Source organism: Eretmochelys imbricata, chromosome 6 (assembly GCF_965152235.1).
Source record: "Eretmochelys imbricata isolate rEreImb1 chromosome 6, rEreImb1.hap1, whole genome shotgun sequence".
Classification (NCBI taxonomy): domain Eukaryota; kingdom Metazoa; phylum Chordata; order Testudines; family Cheloniidae; genus Eretmochelys; species Eretmochelys imbricata.
Window position 1 is genome coordinate 26,185,153 of NC_135577.1, and position 14,850 is coordinate 26,200,002.

Consider the following 14,850-nt stretch of genomic DNA (forward strand, 5'->3'; position numbering starts at 1 on the left):
TGAATCTGACTATACTGGCATGTGGATATTGCATTTCAAACAGAGGGGCATGTGTCCTGGTTCTATGCTATGTTGATTCTCCCACAGAGGCTACAAATCCTGCCCTGTCACTAATATGCTGGCATCTCTCCTGCTTCACTCCTGGCATTTGCTGATGAACATGGCATTCAGTATGTGGAGGAAAAGGCTTGTGGCCATAGCAGAGACATAAGAAGGCAAATAGTGAGACCTAGACACAATCACAGTGGTAAGTGTCAAAACAACTGTTGGTGACTGAAAAAAGTGAAATACCAGGGCAAAGGTCAGTCATTTCAAATAAAATGTGGTTAGAGAACCTCTCTGCTACCTATATCAACTCAACCCTAGGCTCACCAGGAGGGCAGCAACATCATCAACACAAGACACCTTCTCTCCACTCTTGGATAAAAACCTCACGATGCTGCTCACAAATAACCTCCCTGTCTTGTGCTTGCACTAACCATGTGAGTTGTCCAAAGTTTGTTGAGTTAATCTTTGCTGTTCATCTTGTGCTCTGGTGACCAATGGATGGTATTGTCCATGAGTCAGCAGAGAGTTCCTTTCAATCTCCCGTTCTCATGCCATGATCCATCCGCTGTTGCTTTTGGCTTTTCCATAGTCTGCAAGACGCCTTTCGCCTTGGTTTGCTCTCTTACACCTACGCTTCTCCACATAACCCTTTCTCCATACCCCAAAGTCCAAGTCAGAGCTTCCACACTAGCTTCTTGGAGAACACTGTGCTTTTGTGACAGGCGCCTTGATTGGCAGCACACAAGTATCAAAGCAGACATCAGGTTAAACAGATGAATGAAAAATGATTTTCAATAGTGAATGAAACGTGGCAGAAGTGATTTTTCTAAGGTCCCCAAAGTAGCTTCAGAGTTCAATCAAACTTACTCTCTCCTGTTTGGTTACAGAGCTGGTGGAACATGCTGGGATGACAGAATTCCTCTGCTTATCCAGCATGACCACCAGCAATCCGAGCTTCCTCATTTGCTCCTTCTAAGCATTAAGGTACCTCAAATTGGACTAACAGGGACCACTTCTAGGAGCAAGGGGATAGTTCATTTTCCATGTTCATTCAATCTGTGGCCTCTCTTCTGAGACTGACAGCCAGGGTAGCAATGGTGACGGTGGTGGCTTTGATGGGTGGACACATGTTCACTAGGTATTGCATTGAGATCATCAACTCATTTCATGAAAGTCACTAAAGAACCTTCAGGTGCTGGCCTCTCCTGTCCTGGTTCTAAAGGTGAAAGGCTCCATGTTCTATTACCAGTCCTGTATCCATCCAGTCCCCATATTTATTTTGGTGCATGCAAAAGATGCATCTAAAAATGAAATACAACTGAGAATGTTAACAAAGTAACCAGCCACAATGGGCCAGCACTTCAGGTTGTGTATGTCATCATAGCTCCATTGACTTTTACAGAGCTAGACTGATTTTCACCAGTTGAGGATCTAGCCCTTTGTTTTCTCCTGCTTGATTTATAATCAGTGTAGATGATCAGCGTCCTTTGTTTATTCCTGCTGGTTAATGAACTTCTTGCTTTCTGTCTTTGCTGTGACATTTCGATAGCTAAACTTTCCCCGCAGAAGGAGGTGAAGCCCTAAAGCTGTACAAAAATCCCTGCTTCCAGGATTTCACGTAACTCCCCTAAATTACTAGGGCAGGTGCTGTTACATCTGGCAACCAGGAGCTGTGGGAATGGCAGGGAGCTGGTTGTAGTTCTAGATTCTCACGGTGCATCTACCCAGCGCCATCCGTACTGGGGCAACTCTATCTTACACCAACTGACCATGTTCCCTGGGGGATGATAGGCCAATTGGGGATTGACAGAGCAGAGCACACACTGGCTATGCTGTAGGCCCCCTATACAGAGGTGGAGGTAAACTCCTATAGGAGTTGGATATGCTAGCTGTTTACTAACTGAGAGCTCCCCCTATGCTGGGGGACTTCTCAGCTGGATGGCCCTGGCTGCTTTCCTGCACTTGTGTGTCATGAAAGCACACAAAGAGGCTGGAGAACAATAGAGAATCTGTCCCTGAATGTTTCTACGGGCCTGATGGGTGATACCTGTGCTCCATGTAATCTGAAAAGCAAGGATTGTGAAATGTAAGGGAAATAGATCTCTCTTTATATCAGTGATGTCCTCTTCCCAGCATTTATTCAGAATTCAGAAACACTGGACTCCCTCTGTAAGATGAATGATTAACTTCAATAGGTCAGCCAATAGAGGGAACACATGGAAAGGTCTGATTCCAACTCCTACACACAGCAAGCATGTGATGCGGTATATTCCTTATGAATACCCCTGACTAACCACTCTTGGCACAGTTCCCTATTGAAAGGAGATGCAATGGTTGCTTAAGTTTATTCTATGGGTATTTTCTTACAGTCTCTCTATATATATCCCAGGCACCGGTTCCTAATAAAAGGTGAAAATTGGTATCGGGTATCCTGCTCTGGAAGAAAAGTTTGTGTCATATAAAAATACAGCAAACCCTCTCCGTAAGATTTGCGATAAGCAGCAAAATGTCCTTTATCTAGGTTGTTTGTGACTCAGACATACACACATGAGATATAAGTGAGCTGTAGCTCACGAAAGCTTATGCTCAAATTAAATTGGTTAGTCTCTAAGGTGCCACAAGTCCTCCTTTTCGTTTTGCAGATACAGACTAACCCAGCTGCTACTCTTACACCTAGCTGCTACTCTGACACCTCCATTTGTTTTCCTTAATGTCATCTTATAGACCGATAGAAGAGATGTGGTTTAACAAGCCACGTAGCTTGACACAACCTCACTTAACTAAGTCCCATAGATCTTAGACCCCAGTGTAAGACTGGACATGAATGATCCTATTCCAGTGTTTGGGGCATTAATTCATTAGAAACTATGGGCCAGTTTGCTGCCAGTAGCTTATTATTCATGTTGGTGACGGTGTACAGAGGACAAGATGTTCTTCACGCAGTTCATGGATGATGCAAAGAATAGAGAGATGGGTGCAATGACCAAAGATGATGCGTGTAAGAAAGAGTGGCTAGAACAAAAAGATCTTATAGAGAGCAGGCAATACAGAAAGCAGAGAGATGGTCAGTGGGGAAAATCTCATAGGTGATGTATGAAACAGATGCATGGAATCAAGAGATGAAACAAGAAATACACGCCTTGTACGTGATAACATATGGAGCAGATGGATGAACCATGAAACAAATAGTCTAGATCAGAGGTGGGCAAACTATGGCCCGCAGGCCACATGCGGCCCGCGAGACCATCCTGCCTGGCCCTTGAGCTCCTGGTTAGGGAGGCTCGCCCCCAGCCCCTCCCGTGCTGTCCCTCCTCCCATGCAGCCTCAGTTTGCTGCGCTGCCAGACTTCTGGCCCCCTGCTCCTGCCGGGCAGCACAGCAGCATGGCTGGCTCTGCCTGGGTGGTGGGGCTGCGAGCTCCTGATGCTCTGAGCCTGGGGGAGGGTTGGATAAGGGGCAGGGAGTCCCAGGGGGCAGTCAGGGGACGGGGCGGTTGGATGGGGCAGAGGTTCCAGGGGGGCAGTCAGGGGATGGGGAACAACAGGGGGGGTTGGATGGGTGTGGGAGTCCCGGGGGGCTTGTCAGGGGGCAGGGGTGTGGATAGGGGTGGGGGCAGTCAGGGGACAAGGAGTGTGGGGGGCTGGTTGGATGAGTCGGAGGTTCTGAGGGGGGTGGGAAGTGGGAGGGGGCGGGGGCCAGGCTGTTTGGGGAGGCACAGCCTTCCCTACCTGGCCCTCCATGCAGTTTCGCAACCCGATGTGGCCCTCGGGCCAAAAAGTTTGCCCACCCCGGTCTAGATATATATGGTTATTATTATGAAGGAGGACTGAAGCATGAGCCAGAGATGATATGCAAAGAGAAGACAGAGAATGCATACCAACTACAGATGAGGCATGAGCTAGAGATATGATACAGTCATGGTCCAGATGATCATGGAACAAATTGAGAATGTACAAATCAGCTAACTTCTCTTTCAGAGAGACGATGCATGGTGCCAATTGATTATGTATGAGGAAACCTATATCATGCTAGGAACAGAAAGATAATGCATAGATTAGGATATGTTATGCATAGCACGATATGTATACATGAGCGACTCAGAGACGTGATTCATGAGGCAAGGAGGTAATGCACAGAATGTATAGGCAATATGGGGAGCAGCTAGATGACTCATTGAGCAGATGGGCCATGAATGAGAATTATGGAACATATGAATGATGCAAAAAGCACACTGATATTGTATGGAGGAGCTACACATTGCTTGAGACTTATGGACAGCGCCAAGAACAGCTGTGTGGATAAAGTGATCAGAGTGGTGTTGGGAGAAAGCATATTGATAAGATGTTTCACAGAGCGGATGGACCACATCGGACCTGATCCTCCACCTGTGGAGTCAATGGGAGTTTTACTATTGATTTTCAATGAGACTCGGATCAGAGCCATAGGGAACAGATCCAGTAGACGATGCACGGAGTAGATACTACAGATATTCAAAATGAAGCATGAGCTGAGATTGGATGAATGGAGCATACAGGTGAGTCAAGAAGCAAAGAGATGATGCAAAGAGATGACGGGATCAACAGTCCACCAAAAAAATCTGTGTCTGTCGAGGGGGAAGGGGAAGGCGCAGTAGGAATGCCTGGTTCCTGCCACTAGACCGGAAATGACTTGGCCTCAACCCCTGTCTGGACATTTCCCCTTAAGTGGGACTTGGTAGGGCAATTCAGGCCCTCCCTCTCCACTGGGCCACAGCCCAGGGTCCTGTGGGAAGTAACACCAGCAGGGTCCTCCCTGCAGGGAGTCTAAGTCTGCCACCATGGACTACTTCCTATCTATGTGCTCCTTCAGTCTGGGGTGTGGCCCTTACAGTCCAAACACACAATAGTTTCACAAAAAGTGTCCAAAGGTGGCTGGAGAAAGCACTGCCTGGAGAAAACACTGCCTTACACATTCTGTAATCCCCTCTCAGGCTCTCTGGTCCCCCCTCTTTGCCTGACTTCCCGGAGAAGTATTTGTCTCTCCTACAGACTGTCCCACCACCCTTTGCCTGGGCTTCTGAGCTCCTTTTAACCCCCTCCTCCAGCCAGAGCACATGCAGCAGGCCCAGGCCGGAGCTACCTGGGCCTAGTATTGCCTTTTAACTCCTTTGGGCCCGGGGTGGGGTTTGCATACCCCACGACAACCTACATCAAAATGTTTGCCTTTGGCATGGCAGTCAAAACAATCTTGGTTATTCAGGTGACTCTAAGATGAATTGAAAGGCCCTTGCTTCCTTGCAGGTCACGCATGGACAGCCGGATGAAGGCTTCCCATTTCTTCAAGATGCTCAGTTTGTTTCCATGGAAGGACTTCAAACAAATGGGCCAGATTCTCAGCTGATGGAGGCAATGGAGCTGCTCAGATTCATACCAGCCAAGGCAGTGGCCCAATAGATTTCCAGATTATTTCTCTCTTTTCACTTGTTTTTTTTTTTTTTTTTTTCCGTGAATTTTCCTTCTCTGCTTCCAAATAAGGGACTGGGTCAACTGCCTGGAGACGGACACCGTGCAAGCAGGCACTGTACAGTTTTGTCCTGTACACAGTTCTACCAATGCACCTCAGTCCTTGAGCCCTCTACTGCAGAGTAGGACAAAATGCCATGCCAGCACTAAAGGCAGACTATAACAGGCAAGCAGTTAGTCAAGTGAGACTAGCACATATGCTCCCGTCGACATTGCCAAACATGGTACACCGTTCATATAGAAGAAGGGGAGACGAAAATGTGGTATTCCCTTACATTATATCCATGTGCCACTATTCGATCAAAGGCAGTATTTCCTGGAGAAATGCCAGCCATTCGGTTGTCTAGGGGCAATGATCTAGCCAAATGTGGCAAAAATGCTTAATGATGCTGAAAATGCCACAGAACTGTGTGTTCATTGCATTAGTGCTTTCAGTGGCACTGAGAGGAAAAAACCCAACATTACATGTCCTAATAACTGTACTCCTTTGCTAGGGATTCCCCCATCTCACCTGTGTGGGGTTTCCAACCCAATCCATACATGAGTCAGACTCCTTCTTCCCCTGTGTGAATTACAGAATAATTATAGCACTGGGGACAGATGTGAGCCCTTTCCACTTTTTAGCAAGAGCTCCCTCCTCTCCAGCAAACCCTCAAGAATCTTGTTTCAATATATTTTGGGGGGAGAAAGAGGGGAGGGGAAAAACCAGCCTACATCTAAAGAATGAAAAGCTCAAAACACAATTTTTGCTTTTGTACGTTACCTGGTGAGTGCTGAGTGATGGTTAGAGGCTGCAGCTTGTTGCTCCCAGCTCCGTGTGCTTAAAAACCCGTCTGAACATCCTTGGTTTGGACTCTTCCCTTCCTACAAATGGCAGGGAGAGGGGGAAGGAATTGATCCATGATGCATGCCAAAAATAAAAACAGCCCCACAGCTCCTGACCTAAACGTTTGCTCTTACCGGCTGACAGCAAAGAGGGCTGCTAAAGCTGTCAGCCCCACTGGAGGGCATGGTCTATATTGCTGGGGTCCCCTGCCAACAGGAGGTGGAGACGGGGGAGGGGGTGTGTGAGTGAGGTGAAGCCTGAAGGCTTAAAGAAATGGAAACTGTCACAAGGGTTGTATTAGGCACTGCAAACCTCTACTGGCAAATTAATGCAACTGCACAGAGTGCATCAACAAACCAAATCTTCCAAAGGGTTCTCTTTCAGTCTGTGTTTGTTCTTGTATCTCCAGGGCCTTTGGGAACTGCCTAATTCCCTCAAACTTTCCCAGATCTGGATGCAGCGATCAGCCTGCCACGCTTCAATCTGTATAGGGAGAGGCCCTCATTTTAAAAGCCTTTTCTCGTTACAGTGAAAGGCACTTGAAATATATCTCCAGGAGATGGTCAAACACCCGCACTCACTGTGTTTTAAAAAGACCCTACTCCTCTTTGACATGTCCCTAGTGCCAGCTCGAATCTTCTGCTCATTTCTTTCAACCCTCAGTGGTGTGCACACACCCACCCAAAACCCGCTTCTGATCTATTACACACCACTGAGTTCCTGCTGGGGGAAATGGGAGGAGTATCACACCGAAAGAGTGATATGTCTCCACATTTCCTTCCTGAATCCCAATTGTACCATGTAGCTCAAGCCTTTTAAACCTTTAGTGTAGCAAGAGAGAGGGTCTCTGCCAGGCCTAGCGGGTGGTGGATATTGCCAGTGCTGGGGGAGGGCCATGACTGACTGCTTTTAAATACCATGCACCACCTATCTCTGTGTTTCTATGAGAACTGCACTCCAGTGCATGAAGGAGAGCCTGTCGCTTCCTTGCCTTGGATACCCCTTTTTAAATGTTGCTTGCATGGTTGGGTTATAAATATAGAAACATAAGCCTACTGGGTTTTTTCTCCAAGCATGTCCCTCCCATCTTAGCATAATCTATGCAATTCCTCCAGCTGCTCCTATACTTGGTATGACCTTCTTTCCCTTCTCCTCCCCCCACTCCCTTGCTCCTTCCCTGCCTGACATTGCGGGCCTGGTGGCCAATCGGCTTCTCCAGAAGATCAAATGTCGCTATAACATGAGGACTTAATCACCTTGGGAAGTTTGCAGATCCTGCAGCCCGTCCCATTCGGCAGGGAACTCACCACTTCTCTCAGCTTCCCCCTCTCAGGTAAGAAGGAGATTAGGCAGGGGACGTGTCTGTGTGAGTAGAGGAGGGACAGCAGACTGGACCCTTGGTCTAAATGGGGAACAGTAGGGGGGCCATGACGCTCGCTCATGAATAAGACTGAGCCTCAGAACCCTGGCATTCAGATGAAGGCACTAAGGAGGGCAGTGGACCTATTCTTTTTCTTATCTACTCAGAGGGGGATTTGTTGACCTTGTTTGAGGCTTGAGAATGTCCATGAAGATCTGGATTGTCTGGTATATAGCAGATATTCCTATGCATCGGGGGGGAAATCTCCACCTAAACTCAAGACCTTGTGGATGAGTACTAAGTGACATGGCATCTCCCATGACTTTGAGGTTGACAGGACTATTGAAGTGATGAAACAAAAAGTACATGTGCCAAAGACACTTTGTAAAGCCTGGGATGAGCTGACTGTTTAAAGCACTGCCAAGAGCTTTGTTTTGAACCCAACCCTGGAAGAAGGCAAAGGGCTGAGGCTGGGGGAGAGGGATATACGCAAAGAAGTGATGTGTATTGGTACATCTCATGGAGATGTCCAAAGGTAGGAAGGGTATCCGTAAAAACATGAAGCAGCTTGCTGCTTGGATAAGCCTAGTATTCAGTCTTAAAGGAGAAAAAGCGTGTGAGAGAAAAACATGAAGGACTCCCTCCTGATCCGTTAAAGAAATGTGCGTCTGTGTTGGGGGAGGTTAAATTAAAGATGTCACTAGGAGATTTTTTTTTGTTACACAAAGATAATGTGAGTTCGAAATGTCACGAAATACAGTAGCTGTCTCTCTGAGACCTGCCATCCAGGGGGGTGTCAAAATCAAAATAGTCCAGAAAAGGGGATTAAGATGGGAGGTGAACGTGCTACAAAGACATGGTTTCTTATGTGTGCTTTCTGCCCTCCATGCCCACCCATGAGATAATTCTAACATCCCACATGCCTCATCCTGGCCAGGGATCTGTTGGCTAGGTGATCACATACAGCAGCAGTGGTTCAGTAATTGTATAGGGCAGCCGAAGAAACCCAAGAGCCAGCTTGGACACCAAAGAGGACGTGGGACAATGGCATAAGTTTCTAGCATCCCAGAAGAGTTGTCAGCTAACACGGGCTAGCAGATGCCATTTTGTGATGGGGGTAAACTGAGATGTATATTGAAATGGTCCGTGATGACATCCCAAAACTGAGGAGCGATGTAAAAAGTCCACATGTGCAGTGTGGCCCAATCCGCTTTTCTCATTGCTCTTCACCAGCTTGCTGGGTGAGTGAGTATTGCAGACTACTCTGCATTCCTTATACCTCCCCAGGGCCATGTGGGTTATTATTACACAGATGGCTCACTGGTGTGTTTTTCTCCTTCTGCAGTCATGCCTTAATTATCTCTGAAAGCTTGGGAGGCAGGGTGTTAGCGAACAGGGTGCCTTCCCTTTGGGTGCTGAGCATCTACATCATGGATCTAGTTGTGATGGCGACCAGTGGCTAAATTGTCAATTTGCTGTGTTGTGTGAATGCAGCTGTATGATGCCCCACTGTTGGTGACAAAGAGGGGTAAACCTCACTAGTGTAAGTTACCTTTTACACCACTGCGGTGTGTCCTACTCTAGGGGTTTGCACTGCTGCAGATTTACTGGCGTAAAACCCCAGGGTAGATAAGCCCTAGTACGGTAAAAGGATTGGTGGTTACAAAGGATTTGCCAGTGTTCCCATCCAGCGGGATGGGATGTGTGCAGGAGTGGGAGATGAGGGGAACTTGGGGGTTCATTTCTCTTTTTCAGAGTCTTCTTATTCCTAGCAAACCCTGGCAGTGGAGTGAGATAGCCCAGAGGCACAAATGGATAGGATTAAGATTACTTAGACTGTAAACTCTTTGGGGCAGGGAGTATCATTTTGTTCTGTGTTTTTACAGTGCTTAGCACAATGGGGTCCTGGCCCAGGACAGGGGTTCCTACATTCTACTGCAATACAAGTCATAAATGATTGTGTTAAGATTGAACAGGATGGATCTTTCATGCTGGGTGTTGGTTTCTGGCCCCCAAAATAGAATCACTTTTATCTTCCAAAGCAGTGAATAGTTCAGAGAGGAAGAATTCCACCAAAGGGGGGAGGGAATGAAGGATGTACATAGAAAATGTTATTAGATGTGTCAGATTTACAGGAGCCCCTGCCAGGGAACTATACCCATCTGCTACTTGATAGATTGTACCCAGCCATCTCGCCTGACAGTTATTCCTGCCAGGTCTGGTCTTCCATGCATGTCCATTTTCTTTCTCCTCCTTTCTTTAATAATCTCGCTACTTTACATCCCTTTATGGCAGGCAGTGTCTGGCTAAGGAGCAAGAATGATTGATAGGAGGGTTATTTTCATAGACGGCCTCTGAAGAGCAGGGGAGTGAATTCAATCTGTCAGCTGGCAGATGGGTACATTCTCAGCTGTTAAGATGCTCCCTAGGAGATGGTAGCTGAGTTGTTTAAGACAAGAAGGAACTGATTTGGACCAAAAGGAACATATAGTTCAGAGCAAGAGACATAGACAAGTTTGCTAGATAGAATCATGGTCCACCTTGTCCACTTTAATATGTCTAGGAACAGAATATTTACCCTTCACTTTGAGCCCATAATAATTTATGGGGCATCATTCACATAGGGTGTGAAATAAATATACTCATTTGGTGGTTCTGCTTTGTGAATGGTGAATGAAGCATGCATGTTCTTGACTTTAATTTCTGGAGGCCTCAGATATCAAGCCCTGAAGATCTTAAACAAACTTAGAAAGAAAACAATTTAGACCTTAAGCTCTTGAATTAAATGTGGAAAATAAACCTTGGCACTTGGGAAACTGGGTTTTAGAAGGCCGACTGATAATCAAAACAATCTGTTCCTGCATATGTTTAGATTTGTTTCCAAACAGTGGACATCAATAATAACAATAATTAATCGTCGTTATTTATTAACCCATAAACCTGAGTCAAAGTCGGGCCCCATTTTGCTGGATACTGTACAAATATAAAATAAAAGACAGTTTCTGTCTCAGAAACAAACAGTCTAAATTGCTGGTATTTTTGTTTTGTGATCTCTGTTTTCGGAAGTGTTATCCCCACTAGGGGCCTGATCCAAAGCCACTGGAGTCTTTCCATTGATTTCCATGAGCTTTGGATCGGGCCCCAGCTGCACAAGACATTGCTGTTTTGTATTTTGTTTTATTTATTTCATTCCATTTGGATGTCCGTAAAGTTTCCCTTATTCATCGTTCTACTACATGAAGTAATTAAGTGAATAATGCAGTGAAGCCAGTCGTGTAAAGTGATTTTGGCTCCCAATGGAAGTTTTGCCGTTGACTTTAATAGAAACTAGATAAGGCCCTCTATTCATTGAGAGCTATGAAGGGCCCAGTCATGCTGTCGTTTCTGAGGCAAGACCTTGATCCGCCTCACTGCAGGGGCGCGGGTTGCCTGGGCAAGATCTCAGGATAAGACATTACATGTCAACTCATTTTGTTGGAATGAGTAAACCTGACAGTGTGTTTGGCAAATGATTGCCACACTCAGTGTCCACCAATGTGCTTCTGTCAGGTAACATTGGTCTCCATCTGGAAACCATGGATCTCCATACCAGTGAGGCACACTCTAACCCCAACCCCTCCATAAGAACCATCGTTAAAAATAAAGGCAAGAATAACTGGTGAGGGGCACAAGATGGAAAATTCAATTCCAGATTCTGAATATCACAAGACTGTGGAATATTTGGAGCCAGGATTTTTGTGGATTTTTTTTTTTTTGGCCCATTGTAAACCTAAGGGCCATTTGTGAACTTTAGTTCTAGACCTAGGTTTGGATTTTGTAACCCCTTTAGGGTCTGGGGGTTTGGGGATCTGGGGCCTTGTTTTTAATCAATTCTGGTCCATCTCTGCATATTGCTTGCCTTCTTCTTTGTATTACTAATGATTATTTTTGTTATTCATGTATCTATTTACTAATTTTGCCTAGTTCCCAGAAGTCCCATCCAGTGTGGGGCCTCGTGCTAGACTGTACAAACAGATGGAAAGATGTGGTCCCTGCTCAGACAAGTCTAGTCATATTTTATAGCATGCTAATAGGTGCCTTGTAGAATCCCATTGGTTTCCTCAGCACTTAGACTGTCAACAAATATGGAAGAATCTATGGAAAAACCTGATATGTCCAAACCTCAGCAAGATGTCCTTAAAGGAGGACAGCTAAATGGCAACAGGATGAGCTCATTGTGGGAATCATTAAAAGAAAGACTTGCTTTGTGTCCCAAAGACTCCGATTGTCTTCAACGGGCTTTGGCTCAGGTCCTTAAAGCAGGACAGTGTGCATTGCACTGCGTATTTATCCTGGATTTGATCATAAAAATAAGTCAGCCCTTAAACACTCACATTATAAATGTGCATGAAGAACTGTCAAGGCCTCATTCTCCTCTCAAAATACACTACTGCAACTCGGTTGACTCCATTGAAATTGTATCGGTGAGAGTGAGTCTTTTAAAACATCTGTGTTATCTTCAGACTTTAAAAGAGAGAAATCGAGGTTTATATAGCGCAGGCAGAGAAAAAGAGGAGAATTGTCCAAAATTTCCACAAACCCGTACAGGATCATCTAGACTGGAAGGGTCCAATAGTAGGTCTTCTAGGCAGTTCCCCCTGGATCGCAGCAGGATTTGCTCTGTAATGGCTCTGCTGCCCCACTCTATAAAGCATGGTACTTATTCTTTATTTTTTATTTGTATCATGGTATTGCCTGGAGGCCCAAACTGAGAGTCAATCACCCATCTTGCTAGCCACTGTTCAAACACATAGTAAGAGACCGTCCCTGCCCTGAAGAGTTTATAATCTAAATAGATGCGGGAGAGGAGAAAGTAAATATGATTATGCCCATTAAACAGATGAACAACGACGTGCAGAGATTAACTGACACAAGAAGACTGTGGCCATGCTGGGACCTGGGACGCCTACCCTAAGCAGAGTTTTGATGTCAAAAAAGGGAGAAGTGCCAGAGAACCTATGAAGTCCCCTAGGAATTGCTATGGATTTTTTGTGGAAGGTGCTTAGATGCTATGGTGATGGGCATCAGTATAAAACCAAAAAAAAAAAAAAATAGATAACCGATCCCAGAGCTCCTGGGTCCCAGTCCAGCCCCTTACCCAAGAGATCAGTCTTCCTTCCTAGTGGGAGATGAGCCTGGATTAGAGTCCTGATTCCTTGTGCCTTGGGGGAGCTGGAGCCAGACCTGAGGTTATCAGACCAATCTCTAGTACTGATATATACAGGCACAAAATGTACCTGACTGATACAACTTTCAAGGAGTGTTTGGATGAAAGGGAACAAAGGAGTAAATGAACAGGAAGAGCATTCCATCCTGATCAGAATATATATATACATGTAAGTCCTTTTGGGTGTTTACTCATGCTGTCCAACGTTATTGTTGGGAACTGGACAGGATCCCTTATACGGCAGGGCCAGTGCCTATGGGATTATTATACTCATCTGAAATAGAAACCTTCTGAGCTGCAGTTGTTCCTCTTGGACATAAATCAGTCCGCCTGCTCCTTCAAGACTCCTCTCATATATCGGCTAAGTAATGAAGTCATGAAAGCCAAGTCTTGGGTTTCTGGTGAGAAGGTGTCTTGCTTTCTAATTTAAGACCCATCATGGATTTAGAGGAAGGTTGAGTGAAAGGCCCCTTACCCTCTGGAGCTTCTATTCCCTCCCCCCATTGGCTTGAGGCAGCTATCTCCTTAAAAATAGCCATCTCTTCATCTGCCTCTCTCTCTGCAGAGAGCAGTGTGTGGAATTAATAGTTCTGCAGTGTTCACAGGAAATGCTGGCTAAGTCATTCCCTCTGGTAAATCATAGGACTATAGGGTCAGCTCCTCAGCCAGTGTAAGTTGGCCTAGCTCTACTGACGTCAATGGAACTACACCAATTTACACCACAGATTTGAGGGCCAGAAAAGATCAGCTGAGCCATCTGATCTGACCCCTGATTTTTTCAGGACTCCCTATGCTATATCTACCCCAGTCTATTGGTTATAGTGCTAGCTTGGGGCTCAGGAGGCCCAGGTTCACTGCCCTGCTCTGCCACGGGCTTCGTGGGTGATGTTGTGCAAATCACTTTCTCTCTGTGCCTCTGTTCCAAGTCTGTAAAATAGGGATGATAGCACTGCCCAACCTCACAGGGATGTTGTGCAGTCACATACCTTAAAGAGGGTGAGACACTCAAATACTGCAGTGAGGGAGACCATAAAAGTAACATAGCGAGATCTGTTTCAGTACCTATCATATGAGGTGAGTATCTGCTGCAATAAATACTACAACCAGCCAAATAATATTAATCAAGCAGTCTCCTCTATGAATCAGGCCAGTTTCCGTACCCAAAATGAGTTACTGGATAATTTTTCACACGATTCAACTAGGCTTTCAAACCTGGTGCTACTTATTCAATAATTTATTTGACAGTTTTTTGGCATCAACCATCAAATAGCTCAGAGCCAATATTTTTGTACATTATTCTGCCCGCTCCCATGTCTACTTGAATCTGATGGTCCTCTTACTTACTCTAGTATAAAATTCATTGAACTCTTTGGAGTAGCACCAGGGTCAAACAGCTGTCAAAGAAGAATCAGGATTAGAGTTGACCAATGGGGATGGCCCCGTTTCCAAACACCTCTGATGTTTTGAAAGCTTTGAAAAAACACCCAGATCCCAACCTGAACTCTTTGCAGCTCTCTGTGTCCGTGCTAATCATCTTTCCTACAAAGCTAAAGGGCTGTATCTTTTTAGATGACTCGTTTTTCCTTTCCTCTGTCCTTCTCATTTGATCTGACCGACACTAAGCTCTATAGTTCCAAGAATGGTGGTAGTGATGGGGATCTGCTGCTCTCTAGGGCATCAGCTGTCTTTCTTTTCAGCTTCAAACATCAGCACAACTGCTTCTGTCTTGGGTTTTTTTTGTTTTTTTTTTTTTTAAGGAGACCCTGTTATGAATAACTCACCTCTTGCTTTTCCCCTTCATCTAGAAACCCACTGCCAACATGTCTGACACCGAGGAAGTGTAAGTAGAAATAAATCTGTCTTCATGTTAATCCGTTCAGCTGGGCCATTTCAAGCCAATCTGGGGTTTC

At 45.6% G+C, this 14,850-nt stretch overlaps 1 protein-coding gene across 1 annotated transcript in view; it reads left to right on the forward strand.

The window, feature by feature from the left end:
* The window catches only part of TNNT3 (troponin T3, fast skeletal type), a 66,989-nt gene that overhangs the window by 14,133 nt on the left and 38,006 nt on the right, over positions 1-14,850 (forward strand). Inside the window, exon 2 of the mRNA XM_077819947.1 lies at positions 14,746-14,780. Coding sequence (XP_077676073.1) covers positions 14,746-14,780 — 35 coding nt within the window. The remainder of the gene's footprint in view (positions 1-14,745; positions 14,781-14,850) is intronic.